Raw genomic sequence first — 27,324 nt, forward strand, 5'->3', positions numbered from 1 at the left:
AATTTTTAGTTTCATAACAGTAGTGGATGTCTGATCATTTTAAAAATACTGCATGTTTCCAGCTGTTATTTTTGTTCCACAAACCGGTTTAGAGCCCTGGTCACAAAACACTGCTTGGTCATTGGGAATGAGAGAAGGAGCTGCACGTCTATCTATATCTGTTGATTAATCATTTATTCTTTTAAATAAACTTCTCTCTGTACCAGTTAAAAGCCTGCACTGACAATAACAAAATATCTAAAATAAAGGCAGCATAATTCTGTGCTTTATCCTAGCAAATGTATCAGTATTATGTGTTGATTTTGTTTGATATTTGTTATCTTTCTCCTGTTTGTTGCTGTTGTTTATTGCGAATGCTCACCCTGAGAGCGAAGGTCGGCCGACTCTCTCAGGTTCATTTGTGACCCTGAAACACAAGAGCATGTTTTAACACACTGAGCGTTTCTACAGCAAGGGTACGACCATGCCACATGACTCGCACAACCAAACCAGCCGCAAGACAGCCTCACTGTGGAAAGACGTGCAACACTGTGCAAACACACAAACACACCTGAAGATAATGAAGCTGAAATATTATATGAATTCATGTCAGGTGTTGATCATGCAGTACGGGGATGAGTCCATCTATACCCTAGTGTCCATATAACAATCACTTTTTAATAGGCATACACAATGCTAAATTTCTTCAGTTGCTGCTTTTTGTTTGTCTTTCTGCCTTCAGTTTTGTCATCAGTCAGTGAAAAGCTGTTTAATTGGGATAAGGTCACATAACTGCCTCTGTTTTTTCAGAATATTATTATTATTCATTATCTATCTGTACTCTAAAGTGCTATCTAATCAGTTTTGCTATTTTCCCTGAATCAGAGCAGAAGTTATAAATCTAAACACGTTTAACTATTTTATCAGCTGTCACATCCTTAGTCAACTCCTGTGACTCTTTTACTGGTAGCTAAATACACTGACACAGCAAAAATCATGGGACTTGGTACTATTTCCTATCCCATGACTTTTGCCATGTCTGCAACCTCTGCACAACTTAAAAAAGCAACCTAAAAAATTGAATGTCTCATCTATCTGGCATATCTAATACAAGTGGGGATGTTTCCAAGCTGTACTTCTCTGATGCACACTGCTATCCCATGATTTTGGGCATGTCAGTGTATGTCTGTGCTATTGCAGTGCTTCCACCATGTTTGACAGATAATTCCCTGTGCTTCAGACCAAGAGCCTAGACTTAAATATGTTTAAACATTTTAAATCCATTAGGGTGCAAAGTACAAGACAAAATTTAGTCACTGTCCAGATACTTATGGACCTGACTATATGTCCTTATATCATACAGTGCCAGAAACAAGTTTTTAACACCATGCTGGTTGGTGGGCTAGCATTGAACTGAATTTATGTCAATAGTCAAAAATCTGACTAATGCAAGATTCATATTTCTAGGACAGGGTGATAATGTAAAAATACTGTATTGCGATTTTGAAAGAAATTTTGACGACACAAAATTTATAATAATAGTTTGATAGGCTGATAAAATGCATTAATAGTGTCAGGTTCTTTAAAAAAATGCTAATTAAATACTTAAATAATAAAACAAATAAATTTAAATAAGACTAATACCCACTGATACCCATGATACGCTCAGAATAACAAATTTATTGAAATAAGACTAAATATTAACATGTTATCCAGCCCCACCTATTTCTGTCACATTCTAATAATAGCATGCACACACACACACACACACACACAATAAACTGACTGCATGCACAGACATGCATCCAAACCGACAAGAATGTGTGCACACACACACACACATACACAGCCTAACTGAACTTTACATAAAACCAAGCATAGAGAGACAGAGAGCGAGAGAGCAGAAGAAAGAGGAGAGGAAGAAACAGGAAGGAGGCAGACAGGGCAGACCGGCGTCAGGTGTGGGAACTTACTAACTGTTTTGGATCCCTGTGGAAGAGTGCAACCCGAAACTGACTTATTAGAACCCTGCCTCTTAGACGGGTCGAGATTGACCCTGACAGAGCAAGAAAAAGAGTGAGAAAGAGATGCAGATAGAGTGAGATAGAGAGGGAGAAAGAGAGAGAATGCAGAAGAAGCAGTAAATCTTTAGGAGGTAGGATAAGCAGCAGTATAAACTAGCACAGCATTTATACTGTTAATACACACTTTTCCTCTCTCACACGCATGCTAATGTTATCAGTCAGAAAGTGAATAAAAAAATGTAGATTAGAGTAAACATATAACACTACTCTAACTTTCATTCACATCGGCATCTTTAAATACACCTGTGTGTACTTTCTGCAGAGTCTGCTGAACTGATTAAATGTGTGTGCACCTATTGATCTGTTCAGAACTGTGTAGTATAGAGCGTAGAATGAGTGTGTATACACAGTGGCTTGCAAAAGTATTCATACCCCTTAAACTTTTTCACATTTTGTTACCTTACAACCACAAACTTAAGTGTATTTTATTGAGATTTTAAGGGATTTACTAACTTAAAGTAGCACATAGTTGTAAAGTGGAACAAAATTGATACATAGATTTTAAAAATTTAATCAAATAAAAATCTGAAAAATGTAAGAGTAATTTTTGCCACAGATGCCTAAATGGGATTTAGGTCAGAACTTTGACTGATTCATTCTAACTTCTGGCTGTATGTTAGGGCTCATTGTCTTCTGCTTTAAACTTCTCTATAACTTTATCTCTGACCTGTTTGCTGAGTTCCTTGGTCTTCATGATGCTGTTTGTTCACTTGTGTTCTCTACCAAACCACTGAGGCCTTCACAGAACAGGGGTATTTATACTGAGACTAAATTACACACAGCGACTCAGTGACTTCTAAATGAAATTGACTGCACTGGATTTTAAAGGGAACTAAATGCTTTTAATCGTCGCAATTTTCAGATTTTTATTTGAATAAAATCCTGAAAACCATGTATTATTTTCATTCAACTTCACAATTATGTGCTAGATTGTGCTGGTCAATCACTTAAAATCTCAATAAAATACATTTAAATTTGTAGTTGTAAGGATTACAAAAAAGGTTTAATGAGTATGAATACTTTTGCAAGCCATGTGCAACCAAGTGTGCATTAGTGTGTGAGGTTATAGTTAATGTGTGTGTTTGTGTTTCTGTGTTTGAATGTACAGTATGTGGATGTTGTATGTGTGTGTGTGTGTGTGTACCTGCGAGTGAGTTTGGAGGTGAGTTTGGTGAACAGGTTTGACGTGGCTCTGGAGCGCGTGTGTGGCGGCAGGGCGGCCTGTTCGTGGCCCAGCGTGGGCGAGGTGGGGGGCGGTCCGTACGCGGCGGGCACTCGCTCCCTCAGCTGCCCACCATGGAAGGTGCTGCGGATGGTGGAGCCGCGGGTCAGCCTGCACCGCTCGCCTGAAGACGAGGAAGAGGAGGCTCCCGCACCTGCAATACTGAGAGTGGAGGGAGAGGTGGGGGGCAGGCGGTGGGAGAGAGAGCTGTACAGTGAGGGTAAAAGAAAGAGGGAGAGAGAGAGATCAGATATTTTTAGATCACACACAAGTTAACAAGATAAGAAAATATAAAATTACGAGAAAATTGTATGCAAGCAAATTTTAACACATTTCCCCCACAAATTCAAGCAGAAATTAGCTTTTTTATGTATTTAAAATGTGTCACACTGTCTAACAGTATTTTGTAAAAAAAAAAAGAAAAAAAAAGAAGAAATAACACCAGTTTTGACCACCAGTTCGGTAATAAAATTAAATGATGGATCACTTTTAGAACAGGAGTTTCTTAGAGGAGTTACTTACAGCCCAAAAAAAAAAAAAACATTCTGCAGCCCACATAAAATTTAGTCAACCATTTAAAAGCTAAACACAGCTAAAAACACAATTAATGTCAAATTGACTGATTGATACAGGATGTCAGGATCTTTCGCTATAAAAGAACCTGTTTTAATCACTTATCCTTGATGGGTAAAACAAGGATATGGAATATTTTTCTCCATATTATTATTATTATTATTATTATTATTATTATTATTATTATTTATTTATAGCATATAGCATATCTAGCCTCCTAGCTGAGAGAGAATGTTATAAAAATGTTAATCAATGTTCAGTAAAGTTTAGTCTATAACGTTACATAAACAATGTTAGAGTGTGACATAATAATGGTTTCCAGGAAGACGAAAATTAACATCATAAACATATTTTAAAATAAGACTCCAAAAAAATCCCAATTTAAATATAAGTAACACTGCAGTGACTTTACCAGAATGTATAAACGCGTTAAATAAAACCTGTTAGCTGAGTTGCTAATCCACCAGCTAGCTTTGTCCATCATGTGACTGTACTATAAAAAGAAGCACACATCTGATACCAAACATAACTTGGCTGATGGACTGCATCTGGGATGAGTGACGAATCGAGTATGTTTGATTCCTTACTGAACTATTCCTTTAATTCCGATTCAAGTATCCTTTAAATAGTACTACATATAAAATAAATTCATATATTTGCTCTTATCTGATTATTCTTTAACTGTACATATGAAAAGCCTTTTCTTTAACATTATGGTGTGTGTGTTACCTGTTCTCCTTCCCGTTCTGCAGTAAGGAGTGTCTGTCAGTGCTGGGGCGGTCCGTACACACATATGTGTTCCTGCGGGTCATCGCACTACCAGGGATGTTATTCTGCACACACACAGACAGACACACACACACAGTCACACACAAATGAGTCAGACATGCAAAGCTTACAGTCGTGTTGTATTTCTCATCAATTTAGAACAGTTTCTACTTCCAAATATTATGTGTTAGGCTATTCCGTAATGTAAATCAGTTACAATTTAATGTTTTTACTAATTTTTAATATTAACCACTTGTCTTACAGGCACATGAAAAGCACAGAATTCTCAACTCCAAATATCCCACTGCTTCTCTCCTGATATTATTAATTATGTATTTGGCTAACTGTGACCAAGCTTAGACCCTTTGACCTGTTCCATTCAGGGGTGCCATATTGTATAATAGAAGATAATATTATTAGAATTGTTTAAAATCCATGTTGTAATAATAGCAGCATTCTGTTTTGAAAGCAGAAAGTCTATTCTGTAGTGTTTTGTTTTTCTCTGTTAAGCTTTAAGGGTATTTTTTGTATAATTGTTTATATTTGTAGTTTATATGCATGCGCTAAATATTCTGCACTCTAGTATTTTGGGATATACCTTTGTTCCTTTTACATTATTATTAAATTATTTTTATGCTATATTTTTTATTTTGTTACATTATAATTATATTTTACCAAATCAGAGTCTTGGTAAGTCTTGGTTTTTATTTAGACTGAATGTTTGAAATTAAATAAAAGGTATTTTTTGGTCATAGCGGTCATTATCACATAAAGATCCTGAAAAGAAAATGTATATTGTTTATTAGATATTATCAGCCTCCCCCGTCTACACCCCCTTCTTACAGTAGTAGCAGTCATGTCCTTGCGGCGCTCAGGGATTTCTGCCTTGTTGGGGTTGTTGGCGCTGCTGACCATTGGACTGGACGGAGGCAGGCTGCGGCTGCCCATTACGCTGCAGCTGGCCTTACGAGGAGGCATCCGGCTCTCACGCAGCTCACGCTCTCCACCACTTGTCGGGCTACGCTTAGGGTGCATCACAGGCATGCTAGGACCACCTGTAACAAACAGACACACCCACATTTTATTTAGCCATGTGTATAAAGTCAAGATGTTTTAAATAAAGAATTTAATCTTTTATGGTAAGCTGTAATGTAATAATGTGCATTGCAGGGGTTAGTCTCTTACAGAAGTCACTGTGCCGTCGCTGGCGGTGGTAGGTGGAGGCGCTGCGCTGGGTCTTGCTGTGAGAGGAAGTGGAGGAGGACGACGAAGAAGCAGTGGCACCACCTGTGGAGTGTTTGTTGGTTCCGTTGGTTATGGGGCTCGGCCGCACTCTCGGCAACGTCATGCTGCCGCTGATACGGGACTCTGCACCGTCCTGTAACCATGACAAACAGTGTGTTTTGCCGTATATAGCACATATAGCTTATTATCAACTAAGTGTAGCACAATAACCATGGTAATATGCATTATTTTAAACATAATCTTTGATAGCAAATCCTTAAAGAACTGACCACAGGTGATCAGCCAAGGTATGATGGACTATATATCAAATGTTTGTGGATACCTATTCGAATCAATGCACTTTAAGCTGCTTTAATTGCAAGCAGTGTTTCATGGAGAATCCAAAACAAAAACAAACAAAAAAAAAAACGGTTTTTTTGCCCAGGTAGCTTATCATTGTTAGAATTGTCCCATGTTAGCATTTTTTGTGATCCCAGTTGATAACAATTAATTATGCCACATTTTGTACAACTAAACACTAGGAAAACAGGTCCACAGATTGAATTTGGACAATACTTCTGGTTAAAACATAAAGAAGCAAACATGCCCTGTCTAATTAACTACATCTTAGGACAGTATTTTTTATTTAAGTAAATGTTTATTTAAATCATGGGGTGCTGGCAATGCCAGACTGGGCAGAGATAAAAGACAAAATAACTTCCAGAAGTTTCTATATTTTATAATGTTTACATATTAACATGGTCAGACATGTACATGAAAAATACCTGATGTTAGCATCAGACCAAAACAATGAGATGACTCAATTCTGAAAGGGTTTGTATTTCGCTTTAAGGATAAATCAGGTCTGTATGTATTACCTGAGACTTCAGCCCCAGCAGAAGGTAAGTTGCAGTGACTTCGTCATATTTGTGATTGAGTAACGAGTCCTTAATTTCATCAGTAGTGAAGCCCATACCGACCATTACCTCTGACGGGAGAAAGAGACAAACAGAAAGAGAGAAAAAGAATGTGAGAGGGGGATATGACGTGAAAAAAAATCTGTAAATATTAAAAAATCTTAAAAATCGTGTAGATCTACTTTTTGCCATTTTTAACAGTTGTGCATTACACTAGAGCTTAGATTGTCTGCCTGAACCCGACCTGATCCGAGGCCCGACCTGAAATCGGGTCGGTTCGGGCGGAGATTTCCCACCACGTTCCTCGGGCAGGGTCGGGTCGGGCTCCAGAAAATAGTCTGAGATGTAGGCATCTGTTTTTTAATTATATTTTTATTTTTAAATAAAGCTCTGGTGTGATAATCACAATGTTGCTAAGCAACCAATTATTATTGTTAAAGAAAACAAACCAAATAATGAAAACTGAAAGTGAAAAAACTAATTTATTTATAAACGCTGTTTTCTTTCCCGCAGCGGGGGGTGTTGTGCCGCAAAATACTACGACAGAAAACACAGAATGCTGCAGAATTATGTATGGGACTAGAATATGAGCACGAGGAGATAAAAGAGAAACAGGAGATACAGTACGTGAGAGTCAGATTTTTTGGGCCCGATCTAACCTAACCTCTATATTACACTAAGTCAATATTTCATTATGATTATGTATATTATATTATTCTTTAATGTTTGGTGCTTATTGTTCGATGGTTTCAAGACCATTAAGACCAATAACCAGGTGAATTACTACTCAGATGTGTCTATGTTGTAGCATAAAAAAAATCTACTGAATAAAATGCTGAAATTATTTTTTTGTCTCAAAACTGGTCCAGAATCTATGATCTCACCAATGCGGCTGGGGTCACTAAAGTCCTCAGCCGGTTCCACATGAGGCTTCAGCTCTTCACCATCGAACCCTGAATTCATCCATTTATCCTTCATCACTTGCTGTAGAAGAACAGTAAGGGGAAGAGATTATTACCATGAATGTCAGACAATAATCTCTCAGAAATTTTTGAATTCATATAAACATATAAATATAAACATTTGAAGAGGAATGAAGAGGAACATAATCTGGAATATAATCAAGAGGAAGATGATGGATCACAAGCCATTAAACCAAACTGAACTGCTTGGATTTTTGCACCAGGAGTGACATAACAATTATCCAAAAGCAGTGTGTAAGACTGGTGGAGAAGAACATGCCAAGATGCATGAAAACTGTGATTAAAAAAAGGGTTATTCCACCAAATATTGATTTCTGAACTATTAAATCTTTATAAATATGAATTTGTTTTCATTGAATTATTTGATGTCTAAAACCTCTGCATCTTTTTTGTTATTTCAGTCACTTCTCATTTTCTGCAAATAAACACTCTAAATGATAATATTTTTATTTGGAATTTAGGAGAAATGTTATCTGTCGTTTATAGAATAAAACAATGTGAGAGTGTACCTCTAGTGTGCAGCGCTTGCTGGGGTTGAGCACCAGAAACTTGCGCAGAATACCCTCACAGTCAGTGGACATGTAGAAGGGAACTCTGTATTTCCCCCTCAACACACGCTCACGCAGCTCCTGCAACACAAAACACACACATGAAATATCATCAAACACACAACACAGATCATTAACTCAAACAGAGAGGAGAACAGTGAGAGAGATGAGCAAGGAGCACGAGCAGGAAATTAAACAAATGTACAAGGAGCTAGGGGACAAATGAAGTGAGAAGGAAATTAAAGAAAGGAGCAAAAAATTACTGGACTCAGCAGGAAGCTACTGGACCAGCAGAGAATTACTGGGCTGAGTAAGTAACTAAAGAAGGGAGTAGGGACATAATGAAGAGAGTAAGGAAATAGAGAGGTGAATAAGGATACACTAACGTGAGTGAGAAGCTACTGAATAAGTAGGGAGCTACTAAAGTGAGTAGTAAGCTACTGGAATAAGCAGGGGCTCCTGAAACAAGTAGGGTGGTACTGAACTAAGTAGGGAGCTTAACCCTCCTCTTATGGTACGGGTCAAATTGACCCATTTTAAAGTTTTAAGATCTAGGAAAAATAATTACAAGTGTTTTTTTGTATAGAACTTCTTCTGCTTGTCTTAATCAGTGTAATCAGTATATAATATGAAAATGGTCCATCTCACATATTTGCAACCACCCCGCCCTGCAAAACTACAAAAACTAAAACTAAAACAACATGGCAATGTTATGTTTCAATGTTATATAAAACTATTGTGTTTTATATGCTGGTCTTTCAAAAGTAATAAAGTAGTGAACATGTATTTGAATATGTATTTTTTGTGGAAAAATGAGTGAATTATCCTAATTAAACCATTATCTGTTAGAGGTAAGAAACACTATTGCACTAAATATTAATAGAATAACTAGTAATGGAGTTAAATGTGTGCGTGTGTGTATGTTGTGCATATTTCTAACAGAAGTGAAAACATGTTGGAAGGAATGTGTAGAAAACTGGAAGAGAGGTGAAACTCACCTTCAGATTCTGTCCGTCAAATGGGAGAGACCCACTGACCAGTGTGTAGAGGATGACCCCCAGGCTCCAGATATCCACCTCCGGCCCGTCGTACTTCTTACCCTGGAAAAGCTCGGGGGCAGCGTAGGGGGGGCTGCCGCAGAACGTGTCTAGTTTATTCCCCAACGTGAACTCATTACTGAACCCAAAATCTGCTATCTTAATATTCGCATCAGCGTCCAGTAACAGGTTCTCCGCCTAGAGAGAGAGAGAGAGAAAGAAAGAGAGAGAGAGAGAAAGAAAAAGATATAGAAAAAAGATAGTGATAGAGAAAAATACAGTAAGAAACAAGAGAAAGAGAGGAGAAAGAAGTATAGAATTAGAGCAAAGTTTTTAAGTTAATCCAGAGTTAAAAGCTGGGATGGGAGGTGTTATAAGTAAAAAAGTAAGTGATCAGAAAAGAAGTATAAAGGATGAGGAGTGGAGAGTGATGAAGATGGGCAAATGGAGTGTGTTTATATTAGGGCTGCACCGAATAAGTGTCAACTGAAAAGAGAGCCATCAGGCAGCCATCAAACAGCCGATGTTGGGTAAAGTTAATTTTTACACTCTATTTAAAAAAAAAAAAAACATGAAATAATGCTTTAGCATTATGCATGCTTAATATGTCTGTTTTCCTACTAAAAGACTGAAGCTCTACAGAGCTAGTATATTAACATTACATTGTGCAAATGTCATTCATATGTAACTAAAGTTGCTCTACTGAGGTAAATTACAACTAAAATTGAACTGCTGAGGTAGACAAAAGGGTGACTGGAATAGCAATGCTGAAATAAAATAATGATTAAAAAGGTAGTGCTGATATAAAAGTGTAATTTGAATATTATATTAATATTAAATTATATTAATTCTAAGGTAAATGTATTGTGCTTTCTTGATATGGCTGTGGGCTATTACAATGTTAAATGTTGAATAATGTTGAAAAATATTTGATAATTTTGTAATTTATTTTCCTTTGAAAAGCAAGATAAAAACACAGTGGCAAATTCTATTTAAATATGTTACATTTTGGTTTCAGTCAAAATTTTAATTTTATCTTTGCATCTCTAGTTTATATGAGATGTAACTGTCAGTGTAATTGCCCGGGAATAACAAACCACTATGGGCATCATCCAGCTGCCAGATTAGGGTGCCTGTTGAGTTCACTGGTTATAAATTGGAGCACTACTAACCTAAACATCAACCCTTCTTAAAACGAAAATAAAAAAACAACTAATAAAACATGTCTTTGAAATGTTCTCTTGCTTACCTTCAGGTCCCTGTGGACTATGTTTTTCTGGTGACAATAATGAACAGCAGAGACGATCTGCAGAGAAACACAAACAAAGAAACAAACAAGGTCAACCTAAACGTGAAAGGACTAATATGTATGAAACTGTAAATGTAATTTAATGAAAGGTAATATAGGTTGCATATCAGTTCTGCTGTCAATGTTTCAAGCAATAACAAACATAAATTATACAGATGTGCAAATGCACACACACAGCTTGTCAAGTCTATGTAGAGAAGTACTGCCAATTGAAAAGGTCTCTTTGGAGCAGAAAAACATTAACACAATGGTACTTAATACCGAATGCCAGGCATTGGCGACACTGGGAATAGAGCCCCCAAACATTGTTGTGGAGCAGTGCAGGTGGGGGTGGGATTACAACTCACCTGTCTGAATTTGGCTCTCGCTTCAATCTCCTTCATTCTCCCGTGAGACACCAGATAATCAAACACCTCACCTTAAAACACATTCATATTCACAAGCTACATAAAACTGTCATGTTGTAATATATACATACAAATTCAATAAACAAATTCATTTGCAGATAAGTATATTAAATTATTTTAACATGCTTTCTCTGTGTGCCCTAAAGGAAGTCAAATAATAGACAGCTGTAAAAAGTATTTTAAACAAATCATATTTATACAATTAGTGTTCATATCTAAAGGCAGATCTGAAAACCAATAATAAACTCTTTATTATTTATTTTTAATACTTAAAAGTCCCTTGTCCCACATTTAAATCTACACTGTATACATTATAATAAATAAAATAACAAAGTAAATGAACATGACTTAATAATATGCTACAAGTTATCCCAAATTTGGGATGTAGTAAATTAGGATGATTTAAAATGATTTATGTGAAAACATGCTTAGAATCATATTATCCATCAGTAAACATTTCAACCCTATAAAATAATAAATTTAGTAGTTTTACAACTTACCTCCACTCGCATACTCCATGACCAGGTAAAGGGTCTTCTCTGTCTCAATCACCTCAAACAGTTGCACTGATAAACGCAAAACATTATATTTTACAAATAATTAAACACAACAGCAATCAACGTGATTGATTCCTATCCTGATTCACACCAGCAAACAGCTCTACAACATCTCTATTTAAAAACATTGTTTTTATTTTAATTCATGTAGAATATTTCTTTTTTTATTCCAATAACTTTTTAAAGAGTGTAATTACATTATATCATACAATAAGAGAAAATAATATTTTCTTAATCTATTAATCCAAACATAGGGAAATTAGAATGTTCATACATAAATAAAATTATCATTATATCAATGGCACAGGATAATATACAGCCTATAAATATTATATATAATGGACGCACAGCCTAATAAATATACAGAGAGACAGACTATATAATATAAATATAAATATAATGGGTATATGGTTGGTGATTGCATGAAAGGATGGATAAATAGACAGACAAAAATAGTTATTTGGACAGACAAACAGACACAGACGGACAGATATGCTGTATGGATGGATGTGTTAATGGATAGACAGACGGATGGATAGATAGATGGATGGATGAACATGGAGAGAAACACAGGTCACAGGTCAAAACAGACAAACTGCAAATGTAGAGATATGTAAAAGAAGACAAATGAACTGGGATACAGGATGATTTTATGATGTGTTGCTGAGTTGAATGAGGACTAATAGTCTTTAATACTCGAGTGCTGACCTCACCACCAGCTGGACAGGATTAGTTTCTGAGTGAGTGTGTGTGTATGTGTGTGTGTGTGTAAGAGTTAAGAGAGAGTTTCATTGTGTGTGAGAACATCCACATCAGTTATACTACCTCTGTGTTTGTGTATGTGTGTGTGTGTGCGTGTCTGTGCGTGTTTGTGTGTGGGTGTGTGTTACCTATGTTGGGATGACGAAGAGCCTTCATGATCCGCACCTCTCGAAATAGCTGCGGGAAAGTAGAGGACACAGATGAAAGGAAGTCAGACACACAAACATGCTTACAGAATATAAGGTTAATCTCCACACTCTAATAAAGTCTAATGTTATGCAGTGATCCAGTGTAGTGGACAGCCACTCATTCTGACCTCATTAAACAGAGCAGATATCGGCCAGACGTGACTGATCCTCGAGTCACTATGAGTTACTACAGTTACACATCAGGGGTCCCCAGACATTGCTTTCTGAAAAGAACCCTCAGGTTAGGGTAGTTTTTCTCATGTAACAAACCAACATATTGTTGAAAGTGTTTTTTTTCCCCACTGTTATGTAAGGTTAGGCTGTATAACGATAATAAGCCATGCTAGATGTGCCTTCAAATAGTAAAAACAAATACCTTGTAAGATAATTCACTCTTTGTGAAGAGCTTTGTGTTCTTAGATATGAGGCTTCATCTTCTAAACTTGTGAGATTTGAGCCTTCGTAAGCTGTGTTTTTTAGCTGGCCAGCTAAACTCACCTTAACCAAGCTAGCCAGCTGCAGGCAAAAACAAAACAAAAAAACATCTGTCGCATTTTTCATTCAACAATAGTGTGTTAAATTCACTCTTTCAGACAAGTTTTTACTGTCAAAATATGTGTTAGCAGAACAGCCATACTGTGTAGCATACTGTGTAGGCTAGTTAGTGGTAATCATTGTATCTGTAGCCAGGCTAGTTATATAAGGCTAGCTTTGTGTAGCCAGTCTAGCTTGCTAAGCTAGCAATGTTGGGCTAGCTTAGCATGTGGGGTACAGGTTCAACGCTTCATTAATTTTATATTTCTGCTCTTTCTAAAGTCATTTTTACCTGAAAAAATTAATATTGGGGTTTTAGTCAGCCAGACCTGAGCTTGTTCTGTGGAGAGCAGGATGTTTACATGCTATTAAAGCTAATGCTAACCAGCTTCTCTCTCCTCATTTACAGTAGATTTACAGTAGATTAGTTACAGTCTGGCTTGTGGTTATACGTTTATTGATTTATTGCCTTAAACGTTTTACTTAGCTGGTGACAGTGTGAGCAAATTGATCTTTGTATTTGATGTTTTTTACGTTACACAGAATAAGAGTCACATAAGCCATGTGAATAAATTACTATTTGCACTAGTTAGATGACATGTACTATTCTCCACTTATGATGATACCTTATAGCACAGTACATTTAAAGACTCTATAACAGAAACAAAACAAACGGATACCGCTCAATCAAAGTGGCTGGCGACCACATATTGTTGGCCTTATTATTTTTAACCCTTTCCGACCTAAATTAGTTATGTTCCAGTGATGGGAAAGTGTAGGAATGCAGTTCTCTGTCTGTAATGCAAACAAAACAAAAAATATTCCAATGTAAAGTCAATTTAAAATCTAAATCATTTCAAATACACATTGTTACTTTGTATTTGCTATTGACCTTTTCGCAAACCATCCCTAAACAGTAAAACAGACATGATGATAAAAAAGTGTCTATATCACATAAACTTTTAATTATTTCAGTGCAGTGGGCGGGGCTAAGCTACAGTCCATTGCCTGGTTTGCAATCTATTCTGGGTGACAACAGGTCTTGATTAGTGTTATGTGCAACAAATCTTAGGAAACAAATTTACATACATGATGCCCAGTGTAGTAAATGAAGGGTCTGAAAGGATTAATAGTGCCATGAATAGTGCCATTCAATAAAGCTCTGATGAAGTTTCTCAAGGCTCAGCACAGAAACTAACAAAATTTTGTTAACTGCACGTTAGGAACGATACAGTTAAATGATTCCGTGGACTAAGGCACTGTCACTATGATCTGAAGGTCATGCTGCTTGCCGTCAGTAGCCAGAGCCCACCATTTTTCATTAGGTGGAGTAGATGGTGCTCTCTCCCATTTCAATTCTAGTGAGGTGTTAGTCAGCCCTGCAGACCTGCCAACTTCAAAATAATTTTAAGTACAAATCCCCTCCACTCAACACCTGCAACTATTTATTAAAAAAATGATTGAAAAAGTTTTATATTGTATTAGCTTGTGCTTCTTAAAGAATAATAATTGGTTACACAATACATGAATGGAAACAATGTATTCCCAATTTAACCCATTTTTTTCTTTACCTGACACAAAAAAATTTAAATCACCAGTGCAAATATCAGCTTTGTGGCCTACCAGATTTTCTTAAGCTTTTAATTATGTGTAGTTAAATGTAAATAAACAGATGGCTTAATTGGTAGCTTACTGGATTAGCATCCTTGCTAACCGGTGATAAATCAATGTTGATAAACAGCGCAACAACACAAGTGGCCACATACACACTCACAACAGACTAACGTGGGGCGGCATGGAGAAATGCAAGATGAAACAATATGCGTACTTTAGTACATAGAATCGTACAAGCTTAATAGGCGGTAAAGATAATTATTTGTTATAATTCTCTTTAAAAACTGCAATTTGTTTCATATGTTACTGTCCAAATATATTTAGACCCTGGAATTTACCTGGAAAAATCCAAAAGCTTTCAGGAGAAATGCGTTAATAAACCAGAGCATGATTTGCATTATTTCTGCATCTGTTTTAAGTACTAATCATTAAGATCTCAGTTATATATCATAATACACTCTGATGTATCAAAATGTGAACCATATATCGTATAGAGCATCATACTGTGAGCTGAGTATCAACACCCAGTAACTCCCCCTAACATGTATTCACACTCACACTCACACTCACACACAGACACACACGCACACACACACACACACAGTCTGAATAAAACACTCATTTTCTTTCCCTCCCTCTTGCTGTTAGCAGGACCCTATAGATCAGAACAGTTGCTATGGAAACCTCAGTGAGGAGTCTAATGCCCGGCCCAGCTGAGCCGTAGAGGATTATGGGATACCTGCACAGCTGCCAAGATGCCAATCCACAAACACAGAGCTACAGCAGATTAGACCCACCACAAACATTAGTATCTTGATTTTTGTTCATTTTTAGCAACTACCGGTACACTGAACATTTCTATATGTGCTAAATAATGTGTTTCATTATTTGAGAAGGGTTTATATTTTTATACAAACATAATTTATATAAATGTTTTTATGCTGAATAATGACTATAATTATGAAGGTAATCATTTCTAACAATTCAACAGGAAGTAATGTGTGTGCAATCATACCCCATAGTTACCCCAAGTTACCCCATAGCTGGGATTCACTGTAACTAATCTAATAAAATTTTATGTTGAGCTTTTCAAGCTAAACACATCAGAATAGCCGAACCTAAATAAATCCAACCTTATGTACAACTACATGCATCAGTCTACTGAGTCTGGCAATGATTGGATCAATGCTTTTACAGGAACTTTACTTGGAAAGCTCAAATTTACATGAGTTTGATGATGTAATACATATCCCAATACAGGGGTTACAATACAATGTACTGCAATACATGACAATACTGTACGCAAGGTTATATACAATGATTTCCTTTAATCCAATTTTCTGAAAACTGTACATAAAATCTGAGTAAAATGAAAGATTTATGCAACAGTGAGATCTGAAGACTCAAACAGGCTTAAACTTAACAGAAAATGGACCATTGTCTATCACCAATTTTGCATGTAATCTGTTAATTACACATTGAGACAAAAATCTTTTTTGAGAATAAATAAAATATTGCAAAACATCATATTAAGATAAAGATTAGTTCGTTATACCCCTAGTATCTGAGTGTAATGTGTGACTGCTCTGCAACGTGATAGGAGTTTGCACTGTTATGTATTGTGTCTAGGCTACACATAAAATACCGTATATGGTCTACACAGATCATCATCGTAAACCATATTAAATTTAGCTTAACTTTACATGGATTGGGGTAAATGTATGATTATTTAGTTGAGTCTGGCTTTGCATGTGTATATTGGTTGGGTAGACATTACAATTAACACTAAATCTTTGAAATGAAGAACAGCAAAGCTTTTGACCCTTACCTGATCCAGCCTGCCCCATAAACTGTCATTATGAGCCCAAGCCCAAGCCGATTTAAACTTTTTTCATTTTTTGTAGTGAGTAGAGTGTTAAAACTGACCTTTTTAACTACAATTCCAAGTTGTTTGGATGACCGAAATCTGTTCAGAATGATGTTATGGACAGTGCAACACAGAAGAAAGCCATAGGCCTATTGTTTAAGAAAACTGTGATTAAAAACGGAACTCCAAATGATTAAAAAACAATGTGAAAAATGATCCACAGGCCTAAACGGCACTGCAGGTCAAGAGCATGAAGACAAGTGATGGAGCTGACGCACACTCTAACTTGTGCAACATTTTTATGATCAAACAAACAGTATTATTACTTTTCTATATTGTGACTACATAGCTTTAACTAAAAAATAAAATAGTATTTAAGAGGTAGGCTTATGTCACAGACCACTTTCTTTAGCCCAATCCAACAGGGCCCAAAGAAAGTGGGGAAAAATCTCAGCCCTGTAAACCTAACACTGTCCACTTATCAAAAAACACAATCCCAAAAGTAAAGCATGGGGGTGGCAGCATCATGCTGTTAGGAGGCTGGGTAAATTATCACACACAACCTAAACTGTGTAGAGCTGTTAATCAATCTTGAATACGTTTTTTATAGGTTTATATGTGTATTTTATATGCATTTCTGTTTAGCTTAGATATATTATGCAAGTATATGTAGTATTGTTTGGAATGATAGTGCTACAAACTCCCAGGGCCCACCCCTGAGCTATCAGGCCAGAGCTTGATCACACATTACACTCAGATACACACACCTAAATGACTAACAGCTCATTAGGACAATGAGTCAGGGGTGTGTAAGCAGGGAAACCACTACGCTTTAACATGTGACAGAGGACACACGTGTGATGGAGATCAGCCAAAAGCCTTTACACACACAACATATATGACCTGGACCAGTGCCAGCGATGATGACTAATTTTGCACACATACATGTGCGGCACTGTAAACATGCGGTACCGTATGTGTACTATATGTGCACTGGTCCTTCATACAGTTGGTCTTCAGATCAATCTGAATTACAAATGACAGTTTATTCCAGCCAGTATTCACTGCAAACTAATATGTTCAAGTCCATCATTTAAAATTCAGCAGATTTCCATATATATATGTATATATATATATATATATATATATATAACCTATTTTTGTGTTTACCGTATTTTTCGCACTGCATTATAAGGCGCACTATCAATAAACGTCTATTTTTTGGTCTATTTTCATACATAAGGCACACCGTATTATAAGACACATTTTAGGAGACACTATAAGGAACTTCTATATCAGCAGGTCTCGCCACTGTGTGGTGGTGGTGGGGGTAGCTAAGTTAAGTAAAGCTAAGCTAAGTAAACAAAACTGTAATAAAAAAAGACTTTCTGTTAAAAGTCAAACGTTAACTGGATGTTAATCTACAAAGATTTTTCTCCTGAAAACTGTTTATTTCCGTGAGTAAAGCGCTTCTGTTTATTTACAGTTTCCTGTAACTTACATTTACAAGTTCAGATTTCCAAATCTAAGGCTGGAACATTAGCATTAGCGGATAGCCATACTCGCCTCTGAACGCGTGAAAGAGCTAGCGCTGTGGTTAGAGGGTAATGCTAATACTGCCCCAGTAGTGCTAGCCGGGGTTATACTCCCCTCTGAACGGGGAAATGGCGAGTGCAGTTAGCGGTTAATGTTAATGCTATTCCAGCCCTGGTGCTGGAGAACTAAACTGAAACTCCTGTACAATGCTGTACTTCAGTGGAGTGGCTTTACTGCTCCTCACAACCTGACTGATAAAGTTCATACATAAGATGCACTGAATTAAAAGGAGCACTAATGATTTTAGGGGAAATTAAAGGACTCCTTATTAATACGCCTTAAAAATACAGTACATCATCCTTCTATGCACAGTCAGTTCTGACACAAAACTCAGATGGACAGATGAAACAAATATGGCTTAAATATGGAGAAGATCTGTCAAACATATTGAAGGTATTGTTATACCATGGGCATGCATGGCTGCCAGAAAAATAGATTCAGAAAAAAGCAGCAAAACAGACTGAAAGCTAGTGTATTGCTTTACATAACAGATGAATAGTAACCAAAAAATGTTGACAGCAAACCAGGAGTTTCATAAGGAGTTTTCTCATATAGCAGAGTCAGTCATCTGACTGCAAGCCAATTAATTATACCCTTTACTTACTATAGAAAAAACTAAGCTGGAATGAGAGAGAACTGATGTCAGCTGCAGTAAAGGCCTGGCAAACATCTCAGTAGAAAAAAATCTGAATTTTGGTGATTGTCCATGGATTCCTGACTAGGCAATTAATTAATTAATTTAAATCGATTGGCCTCCAGGGATTAAAATAGTCCTTATGTTTATAATGATATAGTTATATAGACTCCATACCCTACCCTATGTATCTGCTAAAGTAACTGATCCTACAAGTGTGTATGTCAGTGTGTGGAGCACGTGCAGTGGGTGTGTGTTATACAGGACTCAGATTGAGACACCGTGGGGTGCTCTAGGCCTGTGGAGGACCGCAGCTGTCGACCTTTCTTCTCCAACACACACACACACACATGTACACACACACATGCACACATAGGGCAGCTATCATGCATTACAAACAGAGTAAATGTGCATACACAAATGCAGCATTTAAAAAACAAGCTTCTGTATGAACACTGTTGAGTACTGATTCAGGATCAGGTTATATCCTCTTGGCTGTAATGATAATTAGCGTACAGACAAGGGGAGCTCTGTTGACATTTAGTCTGTCAATAAAGCCTAATTTATGCTCCGGATGAAAAGTTCTGAGCTTGGCTGTGATCAGACAGAAGATGTGTGGCTCGCTTTTTAAAGCATTTAGGATTTGGCAGCGTCGCCATGCCAACGACCCAGGTGAGCTGTTTGCATCCTGGAAAAAGAGATCAGCGCTGATGTGCAAAAACAAAGGTGCTGGTGAAGCTGCAGCGATAGCCGCAGGAAGACTGTACACCCAAAACTTAAAGGGCCATTAATCCTATTTATATATTTATATGTAAAAAAAAGTCTTGAGTAAAAATAGAAGGGGACAATAAACTGCTGCTTTGTTAACACTACATGACTTTTAAAGTCATAGCAGGTCACAACCAGAATGGGTATCTCACATTTCCCCACTGAGTTTCACTGATTCCTATGGGGAATGAAAACAATTGTCTATCACATACCTAATGACTAGGTTTCACACACTACACAACTTCAATCTCATGCTTAACTGAACCAAACATGCCCTAAAACATGCATTACATGTTACACTGAGTAAACATGGAAGCAGAATAGCTTACAGCACCTTTTGCACTAACAAAAAAAATAGAAAAACAAAGAAAAACACCTTTAGGTGAGAAATACTGGTCAAAGTCGTTTTGTACAGACTGAAGAGGGAGTTATAGGTGAGCAGCCTAGCAGTCTGCGGAGGCTATACAACAAACAGGCCAGATGTTTGCTACCTATTCGTTCAGTTCCACCTTAAATAGTGCTGTGGTATTGGACATGCAGTGCCAGAAAGTTACTGTTGCATCATTTAACCCATTAACAGGCCAGGATTTTTGTCAATTGTCTGCCTGATATTACCCGACTAAATCTTGAGGATTTCCATTCAAGCATTACATAAAAACCTTTCATGTTTAATAAGGAACATTGCTGAAAAGCATAATTGTAATTGAGATAGAATATATATATATATATATATATATATATATATATATATATATATATATATATTTAAGTAAATCTGCTAATGTCAAAATATAATAAATAAAATCATAAAATTGTCTCTTTCTTGAACTTTCCTAAATATTTTAAATTCATATTAAACAGTTTATGTCCCTGAAATCTTTAGTTTTGTTATGTTTGTCTAGTTTTTATGTCTATGTTTTTTTTTAAACCTGCAGAATTTGGGTTGATTGCTGTTACTGATCTGAAATTATTAAGTGGCGCAGAGAGTGAACAGGCAGCTTCTCCAAGTGTCCTGTAGGAGATTTCAAAGCCCTCAAAATTTCAGAAAGTAAATAAGTTATTTTACTGCAGATCACCTACACCTATAGTCTGTATATGGGACAAGGCATTTTAAGGGGTTAAGGTGGAACTAAAGGGTAGAATTAAAATCAGACCCTGCCTGATGAAAAGTCAACTTCAGCTTAATTCTAAAAGTATTTTAGCCTGAAAAGGCAAGTAGATAATAAAAGCTTTTTCCCACATGTTTGTCTCATGTGTTTTATTGGCTGTTGATGGGACCAGTTCAGACTAGAGTCAGGATAAAAAAAAATTATATGCACCCACCTGTCTAACTGTGATCTGTAGGCCAATAATCAGTATGCAGGCCACATTACTCCATTACTCCATTCTGTCTTTAACTGTCAAGCCAACTGTCAAGCTTTGTGCAGCCAACCAGCACAAAGTCAACTAAACTGAGAATCAGGACTAAACTGCATAGTGTAACTCCAGAACAAAATTAAGAGGAGAATACATACCCTATAGGTCCAAATGTTTGTGGACACACCTTCTAATGAATGCATTCATCTAGCTATTTCTGACTGTCAGGAAAGTAATGGATCATTACAGCTTCTAAAGAATCTGTATGTTGTGTTTGGTGCGAAATTTACTGAGGAATTATGCTATGTTCAGAAATGTTGTAAGCTAAATAGCTGCATGGGTAGAGGAAGAATGTGAAACACCTCCTACATGGTTTAAATCATGTGTATGGGATTGTTTAGGCTTTATTGTAACATGTAACATACTGATGAAGGACGAAAGGGACAAAACCACTACAGTAGTTTATTTAATTTATTTAGTACAGTGTAAAAATTAAAAAATTAAATTAGCAGTTTGTTGTATATTGCTCAGGGCCTTAGAGTGTAACCACTGAAATATGACTTAAAATAAATGTGTCATTGTCCAGTATAATTTATTTTGCATTTCCACTTATTTGTCTGAAGCCAGCAGGTTATTTTATTGCCAAATATTTTTGTTTGTTAAACATTTGTTGCATCCCAACCTGTCTACAAATCAATTACATACCAGGGCTATAAGAAGTATAATGTTTTCTCTAAGCTATATCGTGAATAAAATCATGAGCAGTGTCTCTAATTGATATTTTAAAAGAGACAAACTTTAAATCAATTTAAGAGTGAGAACACCTATTAGCAGATTTTTCTCTTCTGCTGTAAAGTCACTGCAGTTTCTGTATAGTACTGCAACAGTCAGCACAGCGTCAAGTTAAGTGTCTCTCTTCCTCTGCTTTTCTTTTTGCTCTCTCTCTCTCTCCATCTCCATCCTCCCTCCTATGTTGTCCTCGCTGTGGGCTGTGAGTAGACTGTTCTACACTAAGGGAAAATGACAGTCTGGTCCATTGTCACGAGTGTCCAAATGACATGTTGGAAAAAATAACTAGTTGGTCCAACATCAGCAAATTCGACTGGACGAGAGTGACGCAAGAAAAGTCTAACAGCAGTAATTTCTGGGATGTGATGTGCAGAATTTGTGTATGTCTGCGATACATACACTATGTGTTTTATCAAGTACAGCATATTCTAAAACATAGGGCTCATAAATCCTGCTGTAACAGAACATGAACACATCTCCACTTCAAAACATCTTCTACTGTATGTGCACAACACATTTTATGAAAAAACGGACAGTAACCTTGATGTATAAAACTGTTAACACCAACAGACAGTCGGAATAATCAGAACCTTATCCATGTATTGTTTAGCATCTCCAAATGACGATTTAGGTACTCTAATATTGGCTGATACAAATCCATTCTAAGTTCACTATATAAAAGTTAAATGTGTGTCCACAAACATTGAGACATGTGTATCTTAATGTTACCTAATGGCCATTACTGATTTGAACATAGTAACTAAATTTACAGTATTGGCTGATGCTAATCTAGTCTAATATCTTAATATTCAACATCAGCTAAAGTCTTAGCACATAAATACATAGTATAAATATCAATCTAAATTCAAAGTTAAGGACAAACTGTGAAGAATGCCAATAAACCTTTGAAAAAACGAATTTGCCATTTTATATGATGTAACATGAATAAATAACATGAATTAAAATATTATAAATGGGCCCTATTTTAGCGATGTATAGGCAAGACGTCAATTGCACATCACACAGCTGCATTTTCAGCGTGTCGGTGTGTCTATGGTATCATGAGAATGTAAAAAGTATGATTTACGCGACTCAAAATATGCAAAAGGCATGTACTAAATCTCTTATTTAATTATGGGTGTGTTTAGGGCGTAACATGAGATAAACCAATCAGTGTGTCACTTGCCATTCCCTTTATGAGCCAGGTGCACTCTGACTTTGGTGCCTTCGTATCTTAACAGCACAGAACGTCTCAGCAGAGAAAACTGACCTGCTCATTCACGCTGTAAAAGTGTGCCAGCAGCTAATTTAAGGGAACAGCAATGTTATTTTATTTTGTATGTTGTTTATTGTTGATGGATAAAAGCTGGATTTGCCATGTGTGTGCAAGGAGCAGGGGTGTATACAGCGCACCTGCCTAGCTAAGATAGGTATGGACAGGTGACTACTGGCTGTTGTCAAAGTTTAAATCGGTCAGTGGCGCATCTGTGTTTTCTGCCGCCAAGATAGAAACCCGCCAGAAATTTACCTGAATACCTCACTTCCAGATCACCACGCCCATCAGGGTAGATTTATTTCTAAACTCTGACACTATAATGGCGCGGGCACAAGGTGTGAAAATAGACTGTTTACAGGGTGTAAGATAAGAATGAGCATCACAACGTGTTTTGCAGAGGGTGTACGATAGGGCCCCATATCTTTGTTATTCAAACATTTTGCACTGGAATTTACAGTGATGGCTAATACCATCCAATACAAGTACCTTATTGAATCTGTATCAGCCCAAGCCAATTCTATATAAGTACTTTAATAATCAAAATTGGCTGATACAATTCTATCTAAGTACTTTAATTCTGCATAGACAATGCAGAAGCATGGTTTAACCTACTATTATTAACTACTTAACTGCTGATATAAAGATATTTTTGCTGTAATATCCAACACAACTGAACAATTTGTTGTTATTAAAATTTGCAAAAAGCAGATACATAATTCAAGTTCCAAGATACTGCAACTATTTTTAGCTATGCTAATGTTCTCTTTATACATAACAGTGTGTCACAGTGTCAGAAAGCACATAAGCAGGTCTACTAGAGATTAGTGCACATTATTTAAGGTCAGTGTGTGAGGATTTAGGCCTGCAAGTTAGCTCCATGCTAAAGCAACCACTATTAAAAGCCCTTACTGGGGCGCTGTCATGCTTGGCCTGCTCATTTTGTGGCTTAGATCTGGATCTCTGTGTTCTTGGTTAAAAACATGAGGTACATTGTATTTACTGCAAAACTGCTGCTGTTAAATCTAAAGCAATGGCCTATGCTAAAATGTGTTCCACTGCTAATGCAGAGTCAGTAACATAAGCAGTGACTGGATCATAAGGTATTTGTCTCCATCACTGCCTATATTAAATAAAGCTTTCCGCCTGCACTAACTGGTTCCGGACAGCAGGCTATAGATAGTCTAGTGTGCTATAGAGTGCCACTATACACAGAATGTGTGTGTTCAAGAAGAGGCTGGACTTTATGCAGGGTACAGATAATCTAGTGTGAGGGAGATGAGTCACAGAGCACGCAGCCATGAACAGGGACTCGCTGTTCCACAATTGTGTACAATATACCCACACATTATCTCCATCCATACATGCATTCTATACATATGTCTATGTATAAATAAACACAGGCCTGTGTACACAAATAGACCCACCCGTCCCTAGGTCTATCCTGAGTGCATTCACATAACCATTCAGCTATTCATATATACAGCTCTGGAAAAAAAATAAGAATCAGTTTCTCTAATTTTGCTATTTATAGGTATATGTTTGAGTAAAATGAACATTGTTTTATTCTATAAACTACGCACAACATTGCTCCCAAATTCCAAATACAAATGTTGTCATTTAGAGCATTTATTTGTAGAAAATGAGAAATGGCTAAAATAACAAAAAAAGGTGCAGAGCTATCAGACCTAAAATAATGCAAAGAAAACAAATTCATATTCATTAAGTTCAGAGTTAAGAGTTCAGAAATCAATATTTGGTGTAATAAACCTGTTTTCTAATCACAGTTTTTATGCATCTTGGCATGTTCTACTCCACTAGTCTTACACACTGCTTTTGGATAACTTTATGCCACTCCTGGTGCAAAAATCAAGCAGTTCAACTTTGGTTTGGTTTTGGTTTGGTTTGATGGCTTGTGATCATCCATCTTCCTCTTGAATATATATTTTACAGGTTTTTAATTTGGTAAAATCAAAGTGGTCTCTTATTTTTCCCAAAGCTGTATTTGGTATTAAAATCTGATATATATCCAATTTGGGACTCAGTGTGAACATCAAAATTAATTCGACTTTTACATCAAAGAGAAAGAAAAAGGGTTAAACAGATATGTGTAGACTGGCAGCAGTAAATGGCAGGATAATGTAGCAACTGCTCAGTGTTTCTAATGAAATGTTTGAACATGGCCATAGGATATTGGCACAGGCATCAAAGTAAAACAAAAAGCTTAAAAACAAACTTTAATGATAAGACACAAACTAAAGAAGTGTTCAACATGTCAATAAACTGACACATCATGTATAGTGTGCAGGTGCACGAAACTAAGCTAAGCCTGAGAACCATGTAGGCGATCTGGCAAGTTTTTTCTGCTCAGCAATGAACTTTTAACCATATTGACAAGTGAATGAAGAGTCTGGTTGGTTACTGCAGAAAACCAGCAGCAGTGCCATTCTGTGGTCAACATCAGTCAGCGTAAGTTCAGTTCATACAGAAACTGATTCATCTGCAAGATCTGAAGTTTCACAATCTTTAACAATTTCTAAAAATGTTTAATGCACGCGTCAAATATGTACATAAACTATGTAAACTTGATCTTTTGCAGTGACTGATAAAAAAAGAGAACATTGGCCACTTACCTTTTGCAGGCTGGTTGGATTCAACTGGGTTTTGTCAATGATCTTTATTGCAACCTGAAATACAAGAATATTACACACATCAAGCCATGGCTAATTCCTAAATCTACAATACACACTGAAATGTGTCAGTCCACACCAGAGGGACTGAGCAGATGGAGCGAATAAGAAGCATTCAAAGTTGACTGTGTACAGTTAGTCATTAGAGCTAATATATCGTTGGCTAAGCACAGGAGTACAGCACCTTACTGACTGTGCCAGCAAGCTAAAGATAGATGCAGCATCACTCCATGATTTACACATGATTCAGACGATGAGACGGAACACCCACAAAGCAGAGATGATTTTTCTGTTCGTCTACCGATTTTAGAGCCTCTTCTCACTACGAGAAATGCTGCGTGTTTCACACATAAATAATGAATGTTTCTCTTTACACCAGTACAGTGTGCACGTGCTGTCCGGTGACACAAATCTGTCACTGTGTGAGGGCAGTCAGGCATGCTTCCTGAAGGAAACGATTCAGACACGTCGTTCAGCTAAGTCTCTGCTCTTTCTACCTCTGTCTACCGATCAACCAACACTTCCTCTCATCTTTGTTCTTTTTTTTTTAGCAAAATCTACTGTAATTTTGTTAACCCATTTGCAGTTTCAGGTACCATACTTAATATAAATTACTTATTAAATTATCCATTCAATTCATTAATTCTGTTCTATATATTTTGTGCTGGTAAGGAAAGAATTTATTGGTATACCATGTAAAACAAATGCGACTGTAGTAAATCATTATTGTTATTCTTATTTCTCCGCTATACCTCTGTGATTGCTAGACATGTTCCCTCAGGAGCCATCAGATCAGCCAACAGAAGAATTCTGTCCGTACCTGCAGCGGGGCCTAAAAGTTGAAAGGCTGTCTGCTTATTATGGCCTTTATCTTTGGAACTCTCTTCCTAATGACCTGAAGGCTCCTGAAGATCTCTGTATGTTTAAGTGACTTTTAATAAACCAGATATTCATGTTTTTTACTGCTCTGCAGCTCATTTCACTTTTAAATGCTCTGTATTTTTATGGAGTTGGTGACAGTGAACATGCTTTAATGGTGCCAGTGGGATTCGGTATGATAACCAGGTAGTCACCAAAGAGACTGATGTAGTTGGTATAATGATTAGAGTTGATGTAGTGAGTGCGGTGTTTATATTCCTAGGCAAGTGCCTGATGATAACAGTATAATTCTGATGTCTAATGGACATTCACAGAAGTCCAAACTTCAAACTCTTAAAATGAGAATAATTTCTTGTCTGTTGAAAGCTTTCCTTTGCTCTAAGTGCTTCTTAAATGTGGTTAAAAGTCTTCTCACCTCTCGGCCGGTAAGGACGTGGCGGGCCAGTTTAACTTTAGCGAAGTTGCCCTTGCCGATGGTCTTGAGGAGCCGGTAGTTTCCGATGTGCGGCTGATCATCCGAGCAGGAAGCCATGGAGTTCCGGCAGCGTGCGCCGAGGGAGCGGCTCGACACACTCGTGCCCTTATCCGAACGGCTCGCCGCCAGAGACGCATGCTGCAGGAAAGAGAATTGAATTTAGAGTGTTAGCACTAAGGTACTATTATCTGAATTTTAATGTATTAATGGGAATTGATACAAAAACAAGGATATAATTTAGATTTGGAAATGGAAAAAAAGGAATGGGCATGGAAACTAAATTCATTAGTT

At 36.9% G+C, this 27,324-nt stretch overlaps 1 protein-coding gene across 3 annotated transcripts in view; it reads right to left on the reverse strand.

Moving 5' to 3' along the window:
• mark4a (MAP/microtubule affinity-regulating kinase 4a) overlaps nucleotides 1-27,324 on the reverse strand; it is a 45,155-nt gene that overhangs the window by 6,034 nt on the left and 11,797 nt on the right. Inside the window, exons 2-17 of one of the 3 annotated variants that reach the window (XM_022666606.2) lie at nucleotides 26,974-27,171; nucleotides 25,623-25,676; nucleotides 12,499-12,547; nucleotides 11,552-11,617; nucleotides 10,992-11,062; nucleotides 10,585-10,641; nucleotides 9,297-9,533; nucleotides 8,260-8,379; nucleotides 7,652-7,751; nucleotides 6,729-6,838; nucleotides 5,812-6,004; nucleotides 5,470-5,681; nucleotides 4,588-4,691; nucleotides 3,208-3,492; nucleotides 1,953-2,035; nucleotides 362-406 (exon numbers count right to left, since the gene is read on the reverse strand). In XM_022666606.2, the coding sequence (XP_022522327.1) occupies nucleotides 362-406; nucleotides 1,953-2,035; nucleotides 3,208-3,492; nucleotides 4,588-4,691; nucleotides 5,470-5,681; nucleotides 5,812-6,004; nucleotides 6,729-6,838; nucleotides 7,652-7,751; nucleotides 8,260-8,379; nucleotides 9,297-9,533; nucleotides 10,585-10,641; nucleotides 10,992-11,062; nucleotides 11,552-11,617; nucleotides 12,499-12,547; nucleotides 25,623-25,676; nucleotides 26,974-27,171 (1,984 nt within the window). The other 2 variants (XM_022666597.2, XM_049466579.1) reach the window with 2 other exon arrangements.

Source organism: Astyanax mexicanus, chromosome 1 (assembly GCF_023375975.1).
Source record: "Astyanax mexicanus isolate ESR-SI-001 chromosome 1, AstMex3_surface, whole genome shotgun sequence".
Taxonomy (NCBI): domain Eukaryota; kingdom Metazoa; phylum Chordata; class Actinopteri; order Characiformes; family Acestrorhamphidae; genus Astyanax; species Astyanax mexicanus.